Consider the following 19,043-nt stretch of genomic DNA (forward strand, 5'->3'; position numbering starts at 1 on the left):
ATCTAGTCGGCAATTCTGCCCTTGCTGCGGTAGCGCTCATATAACTGACCAAGTCCAAATTTATGAGATTGAGAACAAATTACCTGGAACTCGAGAATAAATCGAATATGAGTGAACAGTTGCCCATAGTCTTTGTGTTCCTCATGATTAATCATGCACATTAGCTCACGGAAAGGGTAAGCAGAGATGGAATACAAAACTGTAACTTGTTTCTCAAGAGTCATCATGTGTAATAGTTCATGAGAGGGGACAAGGGAGATGAATTACAAAAGTATGGTTGCCAGTTTAAGCTGTTAAAAAAGAGGTAATATGATCAGTCAACAGAAGTAGTTCTTGTGAAAACTACACATCTACTCTATGCACTGAAATATAACTTATCATTTACATTTGTATGTTACTTTATGTTTGACTGAATTTTATATCCTTAGGTCGACGTCTATGCTGTCCAGGCAAGAGACTACTTCCTGTATTGTTGGCCTCATGGCTGGATTACGGTTGACACACTGGCAAGCAGCTTCAAGCACCTTCAGCATTTGCTCCTCATACCCTGTGCCCCGTAGTGCTGGATCCAGGACTTCAATCTGTTTTCCTTCTGATCTCATCTCCCATGCCCACTGGACGAGTTCTTTTGACACAAACGAGATTGGAACAGGCCGCTGGCCTGTGAGCAGTTCAAGCAGGACTACCCCAAAACTGTACATATCACCTCTCAGAGTAGCCACCCACCCTTGCCCATACTCAGGGGGGATGTAACCGAGAGTGCCTACCAGCTCAGTCGTGACATGTGTTTCATTGGGAAGGATCAATCTGGATAGCCCGAAATCTGCAACATAGGCTTTGAATTCTTTGTCCAGTAGGATGTTGCTGGACTTGATGTCGCGGTGAACAATGTGAGGCTTGCACACATTGTGGATGTATGACAGACCCTGGCTTGCTCCTTGTGCAATCTTTAGCCTCCTCGGCCAGTCAAGAAATGAACTCGCATCATCATCCCTGTTGTGGAGCCAATCATCCAGGCTTCCATTCTCCATGTAGGAATATATGAGGAACCTCGAATCTCCCTGGATGCAATAACCCCAGAGTGGCACGAGATTGTCATGCTGCGCCATGGAGAGTGCATCAACTTCTGCACAGAATTCCCTATCCATCAGACACATTTCGCTGCTAAGTTTCTTTATGGCGACCTTGGAGCCGTCAGATAGTGCAGCTTTGTAGACTAGCCCATAACCTCCACAGCCTATGATATTCTCCTTTCCGAAGTTATTTGTAGCCTTCACCAGGTCAGTGAAAGTGAGCTTATTTGGTTCTCCCTTGCCTCGTGAAACCATCACCAAGGATTGCTCTGAATTGAGGTTGGATGACATTCCTCGTATGACATTCTCATTGTTGCTCCTGTTTTTGTTCATGAAATTTGTACTCTTGAAGAAGAAAAAGAAGCAAGCTAGCAAGAATAGGATGGCAATCCCTCCAAAAGTTATGCCAAATGCAAGCACAAAGATGGCTTTTTTGTTTTGTCGCTTCTTGGAGCTCAATGTTGTTTTACCAGAACTGCAGTGGTTTGCAAGCATTGGACCACACAGTTTTGGGTTTCCATAAAAGCTAGAGTTTGGAAATGTGCTAAGCTGACCTGAAGTTGGAATAGAGCCTTCTAGGTCATTATTGGAAACATTGAATTGAGAAAGAAAGTGCAGATCCTTCAGTGCATCTGGAATTGTACCGTTAAGATTATTGCTTGATAAGTCGAGTACCTGCAGGTTTGTGAGGTTGCTGATTGATTGAGGGATCTCTCCATATATTTTGTTGAAGCTCAAGTTGAGTGAAAGAAGTGCTTTTAACTGACCAATCTCTTTTGGGATAGTGCCAGTAAAGTTGTTGTTGCCTAGATTTAGCTCTTTAGGGAAGGCATTGGGCATGCGGTATTGAAGTGACTGATCCGTATAAACAGGCAGCTCAAAAACCTTTGGTCCAACGTTGTCTGTTTTTAGCATTTGCAGCTCTGTTAATGTTGTTGGAATTTCTCCTGTAAGGGTGTTGTTTGATAAATTTACATAGAAGAGGGAGTTTAGGTTGCTGATCCAGTCAGGTATTGGTCCAGATAGTTTATTGTTATATAAAAATAGTATCTCCAGATTTGTGAGCTTTGCTAACCATTGGGGTATCTTTCCAGACAATGAACAATCATTCATGGAAAGGACCTGAAGGTTCTCAAAACCATCAATTATTTCATCCTCTGGCATGGCCTCATTCTTGAAGTTATACCCAATTAGCAAGGTGGTTAGGTTCCTGCAACTGCTAAGGATCTGAAGTGCAGTTGTGATATTTGTAAGGTTGATGTCAACAAGTGATAGGAATGAGAGAAACTTGAGACTGCTAATTCTTTCTGACAACTGGCCATGGAACTTATTTGAAGATAGCCGCAGTGCAGTCAGATTGGTACATGAATATATGCTTTCTGGGATAATTCCAGTAAAGTTGTTCCACACAAGATCCAAGGTTTTTAGATTGAGCAAGTTGGAGAAATTGACCTTGGTGAGTTCTCCACTGAAATTGTTGTTCTTGAGGTCGATGGTTATAAGATTTCTGCAGTTGCTAAGAGTTGATGGAAGGTCCCCAGACATGTGATTGTAGTCCAAATGAATCTCCTCCAGTCTCTTGAGCTCACCTATAGAATATGGGATATTGCCACCAAATCCATTCCCTCCAAGATCTAGGGTAACCAGATTAATGAGCTTGCTGATACTGCTGAGTGATCCTTCCAACTGATTATTTGGAAAAGAGAGGTGCTCCAACAAGGTAATATTGAAGAGCTCATCTGGAATAGTCCCACTGAAGTTGTTATGCCCAACATTAAGGTATGTCATCATGGAACAATTGCCAAGGCCTGGAGGGATACTTCCGCTGAACTGATTGTAGCTAAGGTCAAGCGTAGCAAAGGATGGTGCACTGACACAGAGCACAGTTGGTACAAGACCAATAAAACTGTTGTTACTAGTGTTGAGCGCAACCAGATTCTTCATGACCTCCCATGTACTGGATGGAAACTGCCCTGTAAACAAGTTACTCGAGATGTTCAGTACCTGCAGAGGCCGTACAGAGTTTGCAGATGGCTGGTCTTGCAGGTCTCCACTGAGTTGGTTGAAACTGACGTCAAGCACGGTGATGCTGTTGGACAACACCAATTCCTGTGGTAGGCCACCAGACAACAAATTGTAGGATAGATTGAGGCGCAACAAACCCGTGAGGTTACCGAGGAATGGTGAGATGAATCCCTGAAGGCTCCTAGAAGCCAAGAAGACATCTGTGACCATCTTGTCTTGACTACAGGCAATGCCTTCCCATTTGCAGCAGTCTGTGCCATTCTTCCATGAGGCGGTGAGGTTGCCATCCTGCGAGAGCCCCGCGAGGAACTGGAGGAGGGAGTTGCTCTCCTGCTCGGTGCAAGAGCTTGTGGGAGAGGCCAAGAAGAGAAGCAGAACAATAGCAAAGGCAAGCGAAATCATGGGAAATCTGCTGCTGTATTTGTTGCGTGAGAATTGGAGTGGCAGCATGCTTTTTTGCCCCCAAGACATGAACATGGGAGAAAGAGGCATAAGCTGTGTGCTGAGAAGCCATAGGTCCATTTTTGCGTCTGATGGAGAAAGAGCATGAGGGTTGAGGAACAAACAGAGCAGCTGCTGTTCACTTTTTTGTTGGATTCTCTCAGCCAGGTCGTTGTCAAGTCACCAAAAGAAAATATTAGTCAAGGATTAATTGCTACAGCGTTTTCTGAGTTCACACCATGTTGTGTCGTGTCTGAGTTGCCTGGCTTCATTCCATGCGTGAAACAGGAAGACAGTAAGTGGAACAGTCATCCATGATTAGTTCAGGAACAGACATGATTTCGGGGCAACAACGAAATTCCCTCAATCTGCAACTGCAAGGTATGAATCCATGAGCATCATGTAAAGCATGCATTCAAAACAGGGTGCTCATGCTTTTTGGGCTGCTTATCCTTCTGTTCTCGTAATGAGATCCTACCGTGTTCTTGGGGTGACTGATTCAAAGCAGGCATCCGTGTCATGATCGACGTGGCTGCAGTAGGACAAGTAGACACACGAAGATTGCAGATTTATGGAAGAATTGTCGCTGAGTGCTCTTGCTTCATCTTGGACCGAGGCATTTACTTTCTACAGTAGCTGTTGGCATCATCCAAGAGTAGCTGTGGCTGATGTATGCCTTTGCAAATTCAATTCTGCATTTTGCTGCAACTAGTGGCTTGCGGTGGGCTTTGGACGACGACCTGTTCGTAGGTGTAGAAGTGAGTCAATGAACCCAGCCGGTGTTTCTGACTGGGACAAAGGCTCTGAACAGAAAATATTGCATGGATTTGTTTTTTGGCGGCTATGTTTTTGTATGTTGTAGACGGTTTTGTTTGGGAGCTGGTGATGCAATTGATGTTGTACTTTTCTATCTATATTTTTGTGACTTGGCTGTCGTAGTTCGGTGCCAGTGGCTGATATTCTTCTGCAAAATTCTGTTGTTCATCTGTGCATCATTTCTTTACTTGGCAACTAGTGTTGCTCAACCAAACAGAAAGTGAATGTCTACAGGGGAATTGCACCCCACCTGTTGTATCGATATATATGGCCCAAAACGTCCCATGTGATCAGTTACATAGTTCCGTTTTACATTTCACAAAAACAAGATCAAGACCGATTACAGGGATTTATGCCATTGCATCCTGGAACAACTGGCACCAAGTGTCTACAATCGGCCTTTTCTTCGACTTCTGCAAAATTAAACTATGACACTAAATAATGATAGAGTAAAATGCACCCTGGGTCCTTAAACTTTTACGGCATTCACATCTGGGTCCTCAAACTAAAAAAGCGACTATTTAGGTCCCTCATCTATTGCCGCCGTGCACCAGAGGTCCAAAACCAGCCACGCAAGCACCAACATCCGACATGGCACGTTCTCTGGCGTGCCACGTCGCCCAGTTGTGGCACGGGCCCAGTGTTCAGCTACCACCGTGGCGTGCCACGTCGGATGTTGGTGCTTGCGTGGCTGGTTTTGGACCTCTGGTGCACGGCGGCAATAGATGAGGGACCTAGATAGTCGCTTTTTTAGTTTGAGGACCCAGATGGGAATGCCCTAAAAGTTTAAGGACCCAGGGTGCATTTTACTCATAATGATAATCCCCTACTAGTAACATTTTGAAAGGCATCAAGTCATATGAAAAGAATTTTATCCTCTGAACAAAGGAAACGGTCTATCAAATTATTGTGGAGTTTTCTATGCAATGAATTTTCAAAAAAAAATCAAAGGAATTGTTTTATGAAACTGGGAAAATTAAAAAGAAAGAAACTGACAGCGGCAATCCTGTTGAGGTCAACCTGGGCTACGTTATGGGCCGTCGGGTGCCAGGCCATAACCTATCAGCCCATGATCTATTGGGTTCCCTGCAAAAGGTCCCTCTTCTCTCTCGGGCTCCCACGAGGCCACAAGCCCACAACTCCTGGCCGAGCATCCGGAGCCGGCGACGGCGAACGGCGGCGCCTCGGTTTCTCCGCCGAGCATCCGCCCGCAGCCGCTGCAACGGTTAGTCTGGTCTCCGCACCTCCCCCCTCACCCCGGTTGGCTACTTGAACCGGCACCCATGCGTGTTCGTAGCTTCGCATACTGAATTTCTTTCGCCCATTCTGCGGTGTTTCCGTGCTGAAAAAATTGGTTATTTGGCATCGCAAACAATGGTCTTCGCAAAATTACCATCCGAAAGATTGACGGTCTAAACATGTGTATCTTGATTTTGTTGTCATAGTTCCTATTTAGTTATTTTGTTAATATTTTTTGGAATCCTTTCACGTGAAAAGACATTGTTGCCCTTCTGCTTAATTGATGTGAAGAGATGAGATCGAGACTATTCGCATTGTACGAAACCGCGCCCTTACATGGAAATTCGAGGAAAATGAAGAATATTCTGCTTTGTCGGCTTACCATGCCCGCAACACGTAACTTCGAAACCATTATATGGAAACCGTGGGCGCCGCCTAAATGTAAATTCTTTAGCTAGCTTGCCATTTAGAACTGAATCTAGACCGCTGACAGATTGGAAGCCCGGAACTGGCCAAATCAAAGAATCTGTCCACTCTGTAGGATACATGCAGAATTGGGTCTGCACCTCTTCAAAGACTGCAGGTTCACGAAGCGTTTATGGGGCAAAATCGCCGCCAGAACGACAACCCCTAATTTGCACCCGAATGCCTGACTGCCTAGCAAGACACTTGAGAAGTGGTGGACGGCCATATCAGGTGCGCCAAGTGCAAGCAGGAGAGGCCTCCGCTCGATCATCGTCCTAGTTTGTTGGGAGGTTTGGAAGGAATGAAATGCAAGAGTTTTCCAACACGCGGAATCCACAAACCTTGCGGTGCTTCAGAAAATCAAGGAAGAGGTGAGAGCGTGGATCGTAGCGGGAGCAAAGCACCTGGGTACTATTGTGAGCCACCGCTGTTTGCAGTTTTGATCGGCACCTCCCTAGTGGAGGTTCTTTTTTCCTCTTTCGCTCTTTGTGTTTGTTATTTTTAAAGGTGGTTGTACCGTGCCTGTCTGGGCGTTCCTTCTTTTTAATATGTCAGTGCCGGTTCGTTTAAAAAAAATCTATGCTTTTAGGGCTTAGAAATGAGGAGAGTGTACATGTGGCTGCACCAAATGATCAAGCAGTGATGCTATACCAAGTGAGTTGGTGATTTTATATGATAAGGACCACCCCAAGATGGACCTTGGCACTATCTACCCATCTATGAAAGAGTTCAGGATGGCAGTACGGGAATTTGCCATCAACGAAGAGTTTGATTTGGGAACTGAGAAGTCTGATCCGACCAGGTTTAGAGGTTTCTGCAAGTCCACTGGTGACTGCCCTTAGAAAATCAATGGTTCGGAGCATAAGGACGCAAGCACCGTAGAGGTGAAAATATTTTTATGTAGTTTAGATTCAGATTACTTAATTTGTTGAATTTATTTCATATAGTTTCCCACAAATTGTGTAATTGCAGGTCACGGTTTTAACTGATCACCATACATGTGTTTCCACGATGAGGGTGAAAACTATTACACCATCTCGTAACTGGGTACCTAGCAAGACTGTTAGTATCCTCAGGGATTATCCTCATATTGGTGCTAAAGAGTTGCAAGACAAGTTTCAAAAAGAGCACTCTGTTACAAATTTCATATGACACGATCTGGAGGGGTAGAGAAATAGCTCTCGCGGAGGTTTATGGTAGCTGGGAAGAGAGTTTTGAGCTGGTGTACAGATGGAAGGCTGAGTTATTGAAGAGGTCACCTGGAAGTGTGGTGGAAATTAAGGTGCTCGAAGTGGACGGTAAAGTTTTTTTCCATCGTTTTTTCTGTGCTCTTAAACCTTGTATTGATGGTTTCTTGGAAGGATGTAGGCCTTATTTGAGTATAGATTCTACAACACTTAATGGAAGGTGGAATGGCCATTTAGCCTTAGCGGTAGCAGTTGATGGTCACAATTGGATGTACCCACTTGCTTTTGGATTTATAGCTTGTGAAACAGAGGACAACTGGACTTGGTTTATGACCCAACTAAAGAAGGCCATAGGTGATCCTCCACTCCTTGCAGTGTGCACAGATGCGTGCAAGGGTTTAGAGAATGCAGCGAAGTGTGTGTTCCCAAAGGCATAGCAAAGAGAATGCTTTCTTCATCTTATGAAAAATTTCCAGAAAAAGTTTAGAGGGTGGACACAAGAAGAGAGGTAGGAAAGATGGTGTGGGTACCAATAGTGCTACCAATGCAGGTGACAATGCTACTAATGCAGGTGATACTGCTCTAACCAACGCTAAGGGAAAGAAAATGATTAGAGGGCCAATGACTTACAAGAGATACGGTGAAAAGGGTCACATGCAAGCTAGTTCCAAGTGCTCACTTGTTGGGACAAAGAAAAAAAAGATAAACCTCTGTTTTTACATTCAGTCCTTTAATTATAATATCATTATAAAATTTGATTTCCTTTTTCTCGTAGAAAAAGTAGCCTAGAAAGAATGTCACAGACTAAGCCAGATAAAATTAGCATGGCTAAAACACCCTGTCGCGCCACGTCTATCGGCGTGGCACGATCCGGAGAAACAAGTACCCCTTCTCGTTCTGGTCTACTAAATAAATCTTATCCCCTCCCTGTGCTCCCGTCGTTCTCGTCCATTGTCTCTCTTCCCCAATCATTCTCGTCTGTTTCTGCTCGATCTCAACGAGGAGAAGAAATCAAGCGTGCTTGGCTGGTGATGGAGCAGCGGTAGCAGGCGGAGTGCCGGATAGTATCCTGGTCGACGTGGGGTGTGTGCAGCGCGTTCTTCGTTCTCCGACGACGGCAACAGTGGTCCACCATGGAGAAACGCATGGCGGCGATGAACAAGGTTCTTCCTGCAGCCTACCGGCCATCCTTTCCTTTCTTCTGCATATAATATACGTTGTCTCCGGCTTGCGCCAAGGAAGGATCTACTGTCCTTCAGGCGCCTGATTTTTAATTTATTTTTTTCATATGATCGATCTCAGCCGTTAGATCTTGATCCAACGCCCCAGCTCACCCCGCGCTTATTCATCTTCTTCCTCGGGTCGTCGTCTTCCAGCCGGCCTCCCGCCTCCTCCAGCCTGTTCTCCGACGCCCCCGCCTCCCGCCCTCCTCCTCCAGCCCCGGCGGCGTCCCGCCGCCGGAGATACCGCCGCCGTGCTAAATACAAGGAAAACGCCGAAGTTCACCGCCCCCGCCCCCGCCCCCGTTTTAACTTTTAACTCTTGCCATCCGGTTGTCCGGCGGCGCCGCCGAGCTCGCCGCCAGCCAACCCGCCACCACCGCCGTGCCTGCCTGCCTCCCCAAGCCCTCCCTTCTAAACCAGAAGGAAGAAGAAGCCGTGGCCTGAACACTCACCTCAATCTCTGGCGACTGAGATGTAGGAAGTGTGAAAAACAAGAGATCGGAGTGGAGTGTTCCAAAACAAAAGTAACCGACGCTTCCTTCATTCCAAAGGCTCACTTTGCTTTCCTCCGTTTTCTGATTCCTTTGATTTTTCTTTGAAATTCCTTTGATCCAAACGGGGCTTAAGTCTTTGTTGGAGATGATCTTACTCTAAACGAGGATGACATTTTCTTTTCTGAGACTGAGGTCTGTGGTCATAGAATTTCCGGGCGGGATTGAGAAACATGGTCGAAAATGACCCCGGGATCGAGGGGTCGATGCGTTTGTGACTGGTCTGTACTCTGTACACTGTGCCGGGGGTTTGGTTGTCGAGGCTTTTACATGTATGCATTAAAAAAAATTGACCGCACACGAGTGTCATCGTTCTGAACTTCTTTGCTCTCCAAGCCATTCCGTTGGTCGTCTGTTTGTTTTTCACCGTTACATGTGGACCCGGTCAGTACAAAGGTCCAAAATACCCTTCTCTCGTCCACACTGCTCGCCAACGCCAGCCTCAGCACTTGACACGGTACGCCGTGAGCGCGTGGAGCGGGAGGCGGACTCGAGGTGGCGTGGCCGCGGACCCGAACGCCGGCTTGACGAGGTCGCGGACGACGGGATCGGCTCCCGGCTTGGCAGGGCGGCGAGGCTCAGCTGTGCAGGCCGTCGCGGCCAGCAGCAGCGGCGTCCACTGCAGGCCGGGCTGCTCCCGACCGCGTGGCCCTGGGTGTGGCGAGCGTGCGCATGGGCGCACGCGGCTCGGGGAGCACGCGGTCGTGCGGCCATGGCGGCCGGAACTCGCGGGGCGGGGCGCGCAGGGCCAGGGTGGCGCTGGAGGTCTCGCGGCCGACGGCCATGGCGGGCAGGGGCGCACGCGGCCATGGCGGCTGGAGCTCGTGGGGCGGGGCGCACGGGGACAGGGCGGCGCTGGAGGTGTCGCGACCGACGGCGCGGGACGCATCCGGCGGTGGGCGCGGACGGGTGCTCGTCGGAGCTCGGCCATCGTCAGTCTCGCCCCTGGCCACGCACGGGAGCGGAGGTGCCGGTCTGACCACCTCCGGCTGCTGGGGAGCGCCCGGGGCAGGAGCAGCGCACGGCGCAGGAGGTGAAGAGCTCCGCTCGGCGGAGCTCGGTGACAGCCTCGGTGCCGCTGCTCCGCGCGGCCGCCCAGCCTAGCCCCGGCCGCAGCGAGCACGGGCGCGGGGAAGCTCCGCCCCGGCCGCCGTCGTCGTTGACTGGATCCGTTTGGGGCTAGCCGCGCTGGCAGGGATGAGCCACCAGAGACCTGAGGACGATGCCACCGCCACCGCGGTGGAAGGGACCCGCGCCGATGGGGAAGGAGCAGCCGCGACCACCACCGAAGATGCAGAGGTGACCATGGAGGGCGCCGCCGCCACACCCAATCTAGCCATGGAGGGCGCTGCCGCTGCAGAGGTGACCATGGAGAGCCGCTGCCGTCCTCGAGGTGGACAGGGAGGGCCGCCGCCGCTGCCGTGGAGGCCATGGACACCGCACACGGAGAGGGCGGCACCGCCGGTTGGAAGGAGCCGCCGCCGTGGGGGAGGAGGAGCCGTGGCCGCCGGTTAGGGAGGAGCGCCGCCGCCGGTGGGGAAGGAGGAGGCGCCGGCGCTGGTACTACTTTCCTGAGATCCGATGGGGAGGAAACGAGCGGCGGATGAAAAAATGGAAAGAGAAAGGGTTTGTAGTGATTTGTATACGGAAAAAAATGGAAAGAGAAAGGGCACGACAGAAGGGTATTTTGGACCTTTATACTGACCGGGCCCACATGTAACGGTGAAAAACAAACAGATCACCGACGGAATGGCTTGGAGAGCAAAGAAGTTCAGAACAATGGCACTAGTGTGCGGTCAATTTTTTTAATGGCTTATATGTAATTACAAACTTTTTTAATGGCATGCATGTAAAAGCCTCTTGGTTGTTTGCAAGCTGTAAACCTGCCCGTGAGTCCGTGATCCATTAGAATTCAGAATGCAGGGTCCAAGACCAAGAGCGAGCACCTCTCGTGTGGTAGGTAATTGTTTTCTCACCTAGCACTAGTACAGTAGCTTACCGCCTACCATCATCGCCTTTGCCTACCTCACTTCACCGCCGGGATGCTGCCTGTGCGTCTACTTTAATCGCTTCTCCAACTGAGCTCGTCTGCAGCCCCGGCGGCCGTCCCATCAATGCAAGGATCCCCTTGGCCTGAGCAGTGCTGCTCCCTTGTCAGGTTTCATCCTTTGATCTTGAGCTAGCCTAGCTATTCAATCACCGTACGTGTTTCAATTCAATGTGCTTCCAAATCAAAGCTACCACTACCAGGATTATTGGCGTGCTGCCTTGGTTACATATATTTATCATCCGTTAGTTGTACGTAACTCTTAAGCTGGTCTTATTCATTATTATCCATAATGGTAGCAGCAGCAGCAGGAGGAGGACTGCAGGAGCTTTGAATGGACACGCAAGCTGCTGATGGGAGAGAGGACAAGCAGATCGAGTTGACCAAGCTACATTACGGTAATAGCCCTACGTACTATACAGATAGAATCATAGAACGCTAATATTTTTGTTCGTGCGAGATTTATTTGCTTACGGCTCCATCAAGTTGCTTATGACCCAAGGGCCTTTGTAACTCTACAGCAGCAAGAATAGCAAGGACAGCGAGCTACGAAACAAGCTAATTATGAATCCAGAGGATGTGACATTTCAGCTGTTAAGACAAATTACAGATGATTTCTCCAATGAAAGGATACTTGGTAGAGGAGCATTTGGGGTTGTGTATAAGGTAAAAACTTATGATGCAGGATTTTAAGGTGAAAAATAGTATTAAGAAGTTCGGTCAACCACTAAGCAGCGTCTTGGTCAAACTTCTTGACAATAACACGCAAAACACAAAAGCAGGAGTTTACATTTTTTTCATTCTTTTCCTTTACTGTATACTGATAACATTCTATTTTTTAACAGGGAGTACTGATACATTGTTTTCTTTAACAGGGAGTTACTGAAACCAAAGAGGTTGTTGCTGTGAAGAAGATTAATCGTCCTTATGACAATCGAGATCTTGGTTTCCGGCAATTCCGAAATGAGCTTGATAAACTCGTTATGCTTAAGCATCAAAATGTTGTACAGATTTTTGGCTATTGCTTTGAAATAGAAAAAAACATCTCAGTACTTCAACGGAATGAAAGTAACTGCTGAAAACATACATATTGCACTCTGCCTTGAGTATTTGCCCAATGGGAGCCTTCAAAATCATCTTTCTGGTATGCAGCTGCACCATCTTTGTTATGTCATGAAAAGAAGTTGTCATGTATATATGTATTTTGATTACTAATTCATTTGTTTAATGTGGCAGATGACTTTTGTGGGCTTGACTGGCATACACGATACAAAATTATTAAAGGGGTTTGTGATGGTGTAAAATATATTCATGAGGAATTGGGACAGCCTATTTACCACTTGGACCTAAAACCTGGTAACATACTATTAGATGAGAACATGGTACCAAAGATTGCAGATTTTGGTTTGTCCAAGATCTTTAATGAAGAACTAACACGGACCACACAAAGCCCCCTAGGAACTCTGTAAGTTGAATACCTCATGTGGACATATACCTTTTGTTATCCTAAAAAATGTGCAGATTATAAATTAGTTGTATTTAACTCCGCCTATGGTGGGGCGCCTTTGGTGTCCCAGCATAGCAGGTCCCAAGCCCTGGTAAAGGAGGAGGGTTGTGTTAGGCGTGGCGAGCCAATGTAAAAACTTAGTCACTTTAATGGAGATGAAACCCGAAAGAAAATCGTTGGGGCGTAACCCTCTTAGCGACGCGCTATATCGGAACCCGGGTATGGTGTTAAATGGGCAAGGGCTGGGTCGTCACCCCCGTGACGCGCCGTGTCGTGATCTGGGCATGGTGTCAAGTAACCAAGGATCGGGTCGTCGCTTCCTTAGTGGCGCGCTACATCGGCGTCCGGGTGTAATGAAAAATGAGCAAGGGTCTTCGCATCTGAGTCGACGGGTGCGAAGGGTAAGGAAGCTAGTCGAACCAACTAGGATCCGTTTAGGTAGTTGGAATGTAGGGTCACTTACTGGTAAGTTAAGAGAATTAGTTGATACCGCGACTAGGAGGCGTGTAAATATATTATGCGTTCAAGAGACTAAATGGAAGGGTCAGAAGGCGAAGGAGGTGGACAATACAGGTTTCAAGCTTTGGTACACAGGGACAGTCGCGAATAGAAATGGAGTAGGAGTTTTGATTGATAAGAGCCTCAAGAATGGTGTGGTGGGAGTGAGAAGGCAAGGAGATAGGATTATCTTAGTCAAGCTTGTCGTTGGTGATATGGCCTTGAACGTAATTAGTGCGTATGCCCCCCAAGTAGGCCTCGACGAGAGTGTTAAGAGACAGTTCTGGGAAGACTTAGATGGCATGGTTAGAGCTATACCTAGTAGTGAGAAGCTTTTTATAGGAGGAGATCTTAATGGGCATGTAGGTACTACAAGCGCAGGTTTCGAGGCAGTTCATGGAGGTTTTGGGTATGGTAGTAGGAATCAGGAGGGGGAGGAAGTTCTGGACTTCGTGGTAGCTTTTGACCTGATGATAGCCAACACTTTCTTTAGAAAGAGAGAATCTCATCTAGTGACCTTCAGTAGCGGACAACACTGTAGCCAGATTGACTTTGTCCTCGCAAGAAGAAAGGACAAACGAGCATGCTTGGATTGCAAGGTGATACCAGGAGAGTGTGTTGTTTCTCAACATAAGCTTTTGGTGGCAGATTTTCGTTTTCAGGTACGGGCCCGTAGGGATAAACAAGCTAAGATTGAAAGAACAAAGTGGTGGAAACTGAAAGGGGAGACGTCAGAGGTATTTAGGGAAAGGGTTATCAAAGAGGGCTCTTGGAAGGAAGAAGACGACATAAACAACATGTGGGACAAGATGACAACCAACATTCGGAAGGTAGCCTCAGAGGTGTGTGGAGTAACCAAGGGAAGGGGACGCGAGGCTAAAGATACTTGGTGGTGGAACGAGGAAGTCCAAAGGGCTATTAAAGAGAAGAAAGAATGCTATAGACGCTTGTACCATGACAGGAGTGTGGACAACATAGAGAAGTACAAGGTGGCAAAGAAGACTGCAAAACGAGCTGTAAGTGTGGCAAAGGGTACAGCATACGAGGATCTTTACCAACATCTGAGTACGAAGGAAGGAGAGAAGGACATTTATAGGATGGCTAGGGTTCGTGAGAGAAAGACACGGGACTTCAACCAAGTTAAGTGCATTAAGAATGAAAGGGAGCACCTCTTGGTGAAGGAGGATGAGATCCGACATCGATGGCATGAGTATTTTGACAAATTGTTCAATGGTGAGAATATGGACACAACATTTCAGTTGGATGACTCTTTTGATGACACCAATAGGCGCTTTGTGCGGAGAATCCAAGAATCTGAGGTTAGAGAGGCGTTGAAAAGGATGAAAGGAGGTAAGGCGATGGGACCGGATGGTATCCCAATCGAGGTGTGGAGATGTCTCGGGGACATAGCTATAGTATGGCTAACCAAGCTGTTCAACCATATTTTTCGATCGAACAAGATGCCTGATGAGTGGAGGAGAAGTATATTGGTACCGATCTACAAGAATAAAGGAGATATTCAAAGTTGTACGAATTACCGGGGAATTAAGTTGATGAGCCATACTATGAAGCTATGGGAAAGAGTTATCGAGCATCGCTTGAGAGCAATAACGCGGGTCTCTATGAACCAATTTGGTTTTATGCCCGAAAGGTCAACCATGGAAGCCATTTTCTTAGTAAGACAAGTTATGGAGCGGTATAGGGAGAAGAAGAAGGACCTACACATGGTTTTTATTGACTTGGAGAAGGCTTATGATAAAATACCAAGGAATGTTATGTGGTGGGCTTTGGACAAACATAAAGTTCCAACGAAGTACGTCGGGCTCATTAAGGACATGTACAACAATGTTGTGACTAGAGTTCGAACAAGTGATGGAGACACGGATGACTTTCCGATTAGGATAGGACTACATCAAGGGTCAGCTTTGAGCCCTTATTTGTTTGCTTTAGTGATGGATAAGGTCACAAGGGACATACAAGGGGACATCCCTTGGTGTATGCTTTTCGCGGACGATGTAGTGCTAGTTGATGAAAGCCGGACAGGAGTGAACCAGAAACTGGAGTTATGGCGGGAGACTTTGGAGTCCAAAGGTTTTAGACTCAGTAGAACTAAAACTGAGTATATGAGATGTGATTTCGGCACTACTACTCGGGAGGAGGAAGATGTTAGTTTGGAAGGTCAAGTAGTGCCTAGGAAGGATACCTTTCGATATTTAGGATCAATGCTACAGAGGGACGGGGATATTGATGAAGATGTTAGCCATAGAATCAAAGCAGGGTGGATGAAGTGGCGGCAAGCGTCTGGTGTCCTATGCGACAAAAGGGTACCACAGAAGCTAAAAGGCAAGTTTTATAGGACGGCGATTAGACCTGCTATGTTGTATGGTGCAGAATGTTGGCCTACGAAAAGACGACATGTTCAACAGCTAAGTGTCGCGGAAATGCGTATGTTGCGTTGGATTTGCGGTCATACAAGAAAGGATCGAGTTCGGAATGATGATATACGTGAGAGATTAGGGGTAGCGCCAATTGAAGAAAAGCTTGTCCAACACCGGTTGAGATGGTTTGGACATGTACAACGGAGACCTCCAGATGCACCGGTGCGTAGCGGAATCCTAAGCCAGGACAGTAACATGAAGAGAGGCAGAGGAAGACCGAAGTTGACTTGGGTAGAGGCAATAAAAGGAGACTTGAAAGGATGGAATATACCCAAAGACTTAGCCTTAGATAGGAGTGCTTGGAAGACAGCTATTCACGTGCCTGAACCTTGATTGCTTCTGATGGGTTTCAACTCTAGCCTACCCCGACTTGTTTGGGACTTAAAGGCTTTGTTGTTGTTGTTGTTGTATAAATTAGTTGTATTTGATGCAATGCAGTGGGTACCAGCCACCAGAATACATCGACAGAGGTGCAATTTCCAAAATGTTTGATACAGATAGTGTCAGGACCTAAGGGCCGTTCGATACGTGCAGACATGCCTAACGACAAGTTTATTGATTTTGTGAGACATGATTTTTCTCTTTAAGAAGATCATATTTTATTAATCTACTAATACCGTTCACATTTACATTTGGATAGTATCAGCCATGATTAACAGTTTGCCTTTTTAGGTAAAAAAAAATCTGGAGGAATAATTTACCAGAAACATGCAGTCGTTCCTTCGAATTATATTGCCTCCAAATAGAGATATGCACTCAGATAGCATTGACCTGCATGGAAGAGGATAGCCAGAAAAGGCCCAATATTGTGCAGATCATCCATACGTTGGATAAGACAGAGATTGGCTTTGGCAAGGTAATCAAAATGTACTTAGTTCTAAGTGAAAGTTCTTGTGTAAAGCCGTAGAGTGGAACTTTATGTCAGTAAACCATTTCAATAACTCTGCAATCATGTTCTCCCTTCATTTCATAATCATTTCCCACTTTGTCAGGAGCTGTTGCTTAGCAATACTGATACCTCCATAATTCAAGAGCACGACATTAAATTGCAATTTTCTACCTTTAAACCTCATATTAATGGTCACTACTACAAAAGGGATTTATAGAGTAGACATTTTCAATGTATAGAAGCAAGGCCGACTACCTTTTTGGCAAATGATCTCTTTTAATGGGCTATCTGTAGGCAGTCGGGCGAGCAGCCTTTGTAAGACACCCGCCTCTTAGCATTTACAGAACCTTTATAAATCAATTAACAAAGGCAGACGTCTATAATTTGGTATAGCGTGTGTCTCTTTCTGAGATTATTAGAAACATTTTGAAAATTTGAATATCAAAATATGATAATTTAAAAAAATTGAATGTTTGTGACTCTAAATGATTTCAAATAAAAAACTTATCAACTACAATGTTGTAGTTCGTTTCGAGCACTGTAACTTTGGTATAAACCTTGTCAACAGCCAAGGTCGTTTGCTAAATTACTCTAAATGACTCCAAATATAAAAAACATGTCAACTACAAATTTGTAAATCACATTGAGAACTACAACTTCGGTTTAGACAGTGTAAATAATTTTTCTCGAACGACACAAGAACTTTGTGTCATTTCATTAAAAAGAGAGAAAAAACCAGGAGAGGCCGGTGGTCAACTCCCGTGAAAGTTTAGTTACAGACGCACCACTTACAAAAAACTCAGAATCAACCAAACAGACCTTAACCTATGTGCCAAGATTAAGCGACCTGATGAGCTGACACAGTAACCAAACGCCACGAACTACTCTCATTTGCCAATTGCCACAGCCTGTAACACTATCGAAATACAAGGTCTATCACCCTCAAACACACAAGTGTTTCGATGTTTCCAAATCTCCCAAGCCACAAGGATGACGAGGGATTTTAGCCCTTTCCTTCTGTCCATTGGAACATCTCTGATCACGCCATTCCACCAGCTGCAGAAAAGTGGTAGTAGATTGAGGACAAAAGGGCAGCCAGGCCCAATTTTTGGAGAATAAACAGCCACACCTGCCTTGCAAAGACACAGGAGACTAGGACATGTTGAATTTTAAAAGAGTGGCAGCAGACGGTGTAAATAATTGAGCTTGCTTGAAAATTCTAAATTTTAAATTTCAAAATATTAGAACTTTAAACGAATTTTTGGGCTGTACATAATTTCAAATGAAAAACATATCAAACTACAAAGATGTAAATCGTGTCGAGGTATACAATTTTAGTATAAAGTTCAATTTTATTCAACTTCATATGAAAATGTTATAATTTTTTGAGACAACTATTTCTATAGGCGGACCTCCTAAGAGTGTTGCCTCTGCTAGTTGATTTCTAGAGACAACACTTTTAAGAGGCTCGCCTCTAAAATAGTCATTTAAAGATTCTAAAAAAAAGTCATTTAAAGATGCGGTCTTCTTATAACGCCTGTCTAACAGAAGTGGGCATCTGAATGTGACCATAATGAATATATAGAGGGAGACTCCTTAAAACACTTGCCTTTGTAAATGGTTACTAGAGATGATTGTTAGCTAGGGCTTTAGTGGCCATTTACATAGGCGGCACCAAAAGACGTCTACCTCCGTTAATCAGAGGGCTTGTCTCCAAAAAAAACTTTTTTGTAGTTGTATGAAACACATTATTTGGAGAAAGATCAAATCTACTATTGCATAGATGTTTCTTTTCCCTACCGTTGAAGCATACTTTGTCATACTTCCATACTGAAATTTTGTTGTAGGCACATGAAACACTAATTAATATCAGCAACATACTGCACTAACCCTTATAAGTTGTAGTTTTTTAGGTTGAATTGGTATATAGCTTAGTTAGTGCATTGGCTAACAAAAATGCTACATGTATGGTGATATTTAAAATACTACTTCCTCGGTTCCTCCAATTACAAAGATAAATCATTTTATGATTCATGCTATTAATGAAACCTTATTAACTTTGACCCCCTGTATATAAATAAATACTTATATTTACGACAAAATCCTGATGCTAAATTCCATCATGAATAATGATCTCACAATATATAATTACTTTTATTTGAATGAAAGTTTTAAGAGCTTGGTAGTGGAAGTCTCACCTTCGATATTGTTCAGTGTCTTTTAAATGACTAACAATATCCACCATATATATATTTAACCAGTGTGTTGGCAATTGAATTAAAATCTTGCAGCTTCCTGAAAAACGAGGATATCATGAAACTACTTCTGGGTTGACAATGAATAGTGAGATGAAAAATACGAGAAAGAAATCAAGACAGATGACAGATCAACACCAAAATTTCAACTTGATGACATGCTCTAAGTACAATGAGCTGGAATTTGTTGATGTATGCGAAACATCATGGAGTGTAGGAGAACAACTCATTGTAGGGAGAAAAGATGAGAAAAATAAATTAATGGATTCTTTACTTGAGGGCATGACACCAGATATCATCACTATCCTTCCTATATATGGTATTGGAGGCATTGGCAAGACAACCTTTGCAAAATTGATTTACAATGATACAAAATTTAAATATTACTC

General features: G+C 45.3%; 3 protein-coding genes across 3 annotated transcripts in view; 2 read left to right on the plus strand and 1 right to left on the minus strand.

Moving 5' to 3' along the window:
• Positions 1–219: 219 nt before the first annotated feature.
• LOC136475702 (tyrosine-sulfated glycopeptide receptor 1-like) lies at positions 220–4,441 on the minus strand. Its single transcript, XM_066473294.1, has one exon. It carries the CDS (start codon positions 3,618–3,620, stop codon positions 417–419), a length of 3,204 nt encoding a protein of 1,067 aa, XP_066329391.1. The 5' UTR covers positions 3,621–4,441; the 3' UTR covers positions 220–416.
• A 7,190-nt stretch (positions 4,442–11,631) lies between these two features.
• Positions 11,632–12,600, plus strand: LOC136468562 (probable serine/threonine-protein kinase PBL28). The gene is made up of 5 exons (XM_066467086.1): positions 11,632–11,733; positions 11,943–12,047; positions 12,103–12,211; positions 12,304–12,449; positions 12,589–12,600. The coding sequence occupies exons 1-5, from the start codon at positions 11,632–11,634 to the stop codon at positions 12,598–12,600; spliced, it is 474 nt and encodes a 157-aa protein (XP_066323183.1).
• A 36-nt stretch (positions 12,601–12,636) lies between these two features.
• LOC136468563 (uncharacterized) overlaps positions 12,637–19,043 on the plus strand; it is a 269,843-nt gene continuing 263,436 nt past the window's right edge. The window contains exon 1 of the mRNA XM_066467087.1: positions 12,637–14,391. Within this exon, the coding sequence (XP_066323184.1) occupies positions 12,724–14,391 (1,668 nt within the window). The 5' untranslated portion in view covers positions 12,637–12,723. The remainder of the gene's footprint in view (positions 14,392–19,043) is intronic.

The sequence above is a fragment of the Miscanthus floridulus genome, chromosome 8 (assembly GCF_019320115.1).
Source record: "Miscanthus floridulus cultivar M001 chromosome 8, ASM1932011v1, whole genome shotgun sequence".
In the NCBI taxonomy this organism is placed as follows: Eukaryota; Viridiplantae; Streptophyta; class Magnoliopsida; order Poales; family Poaceae; genus Miscanthus; species Miscanthus floridulus.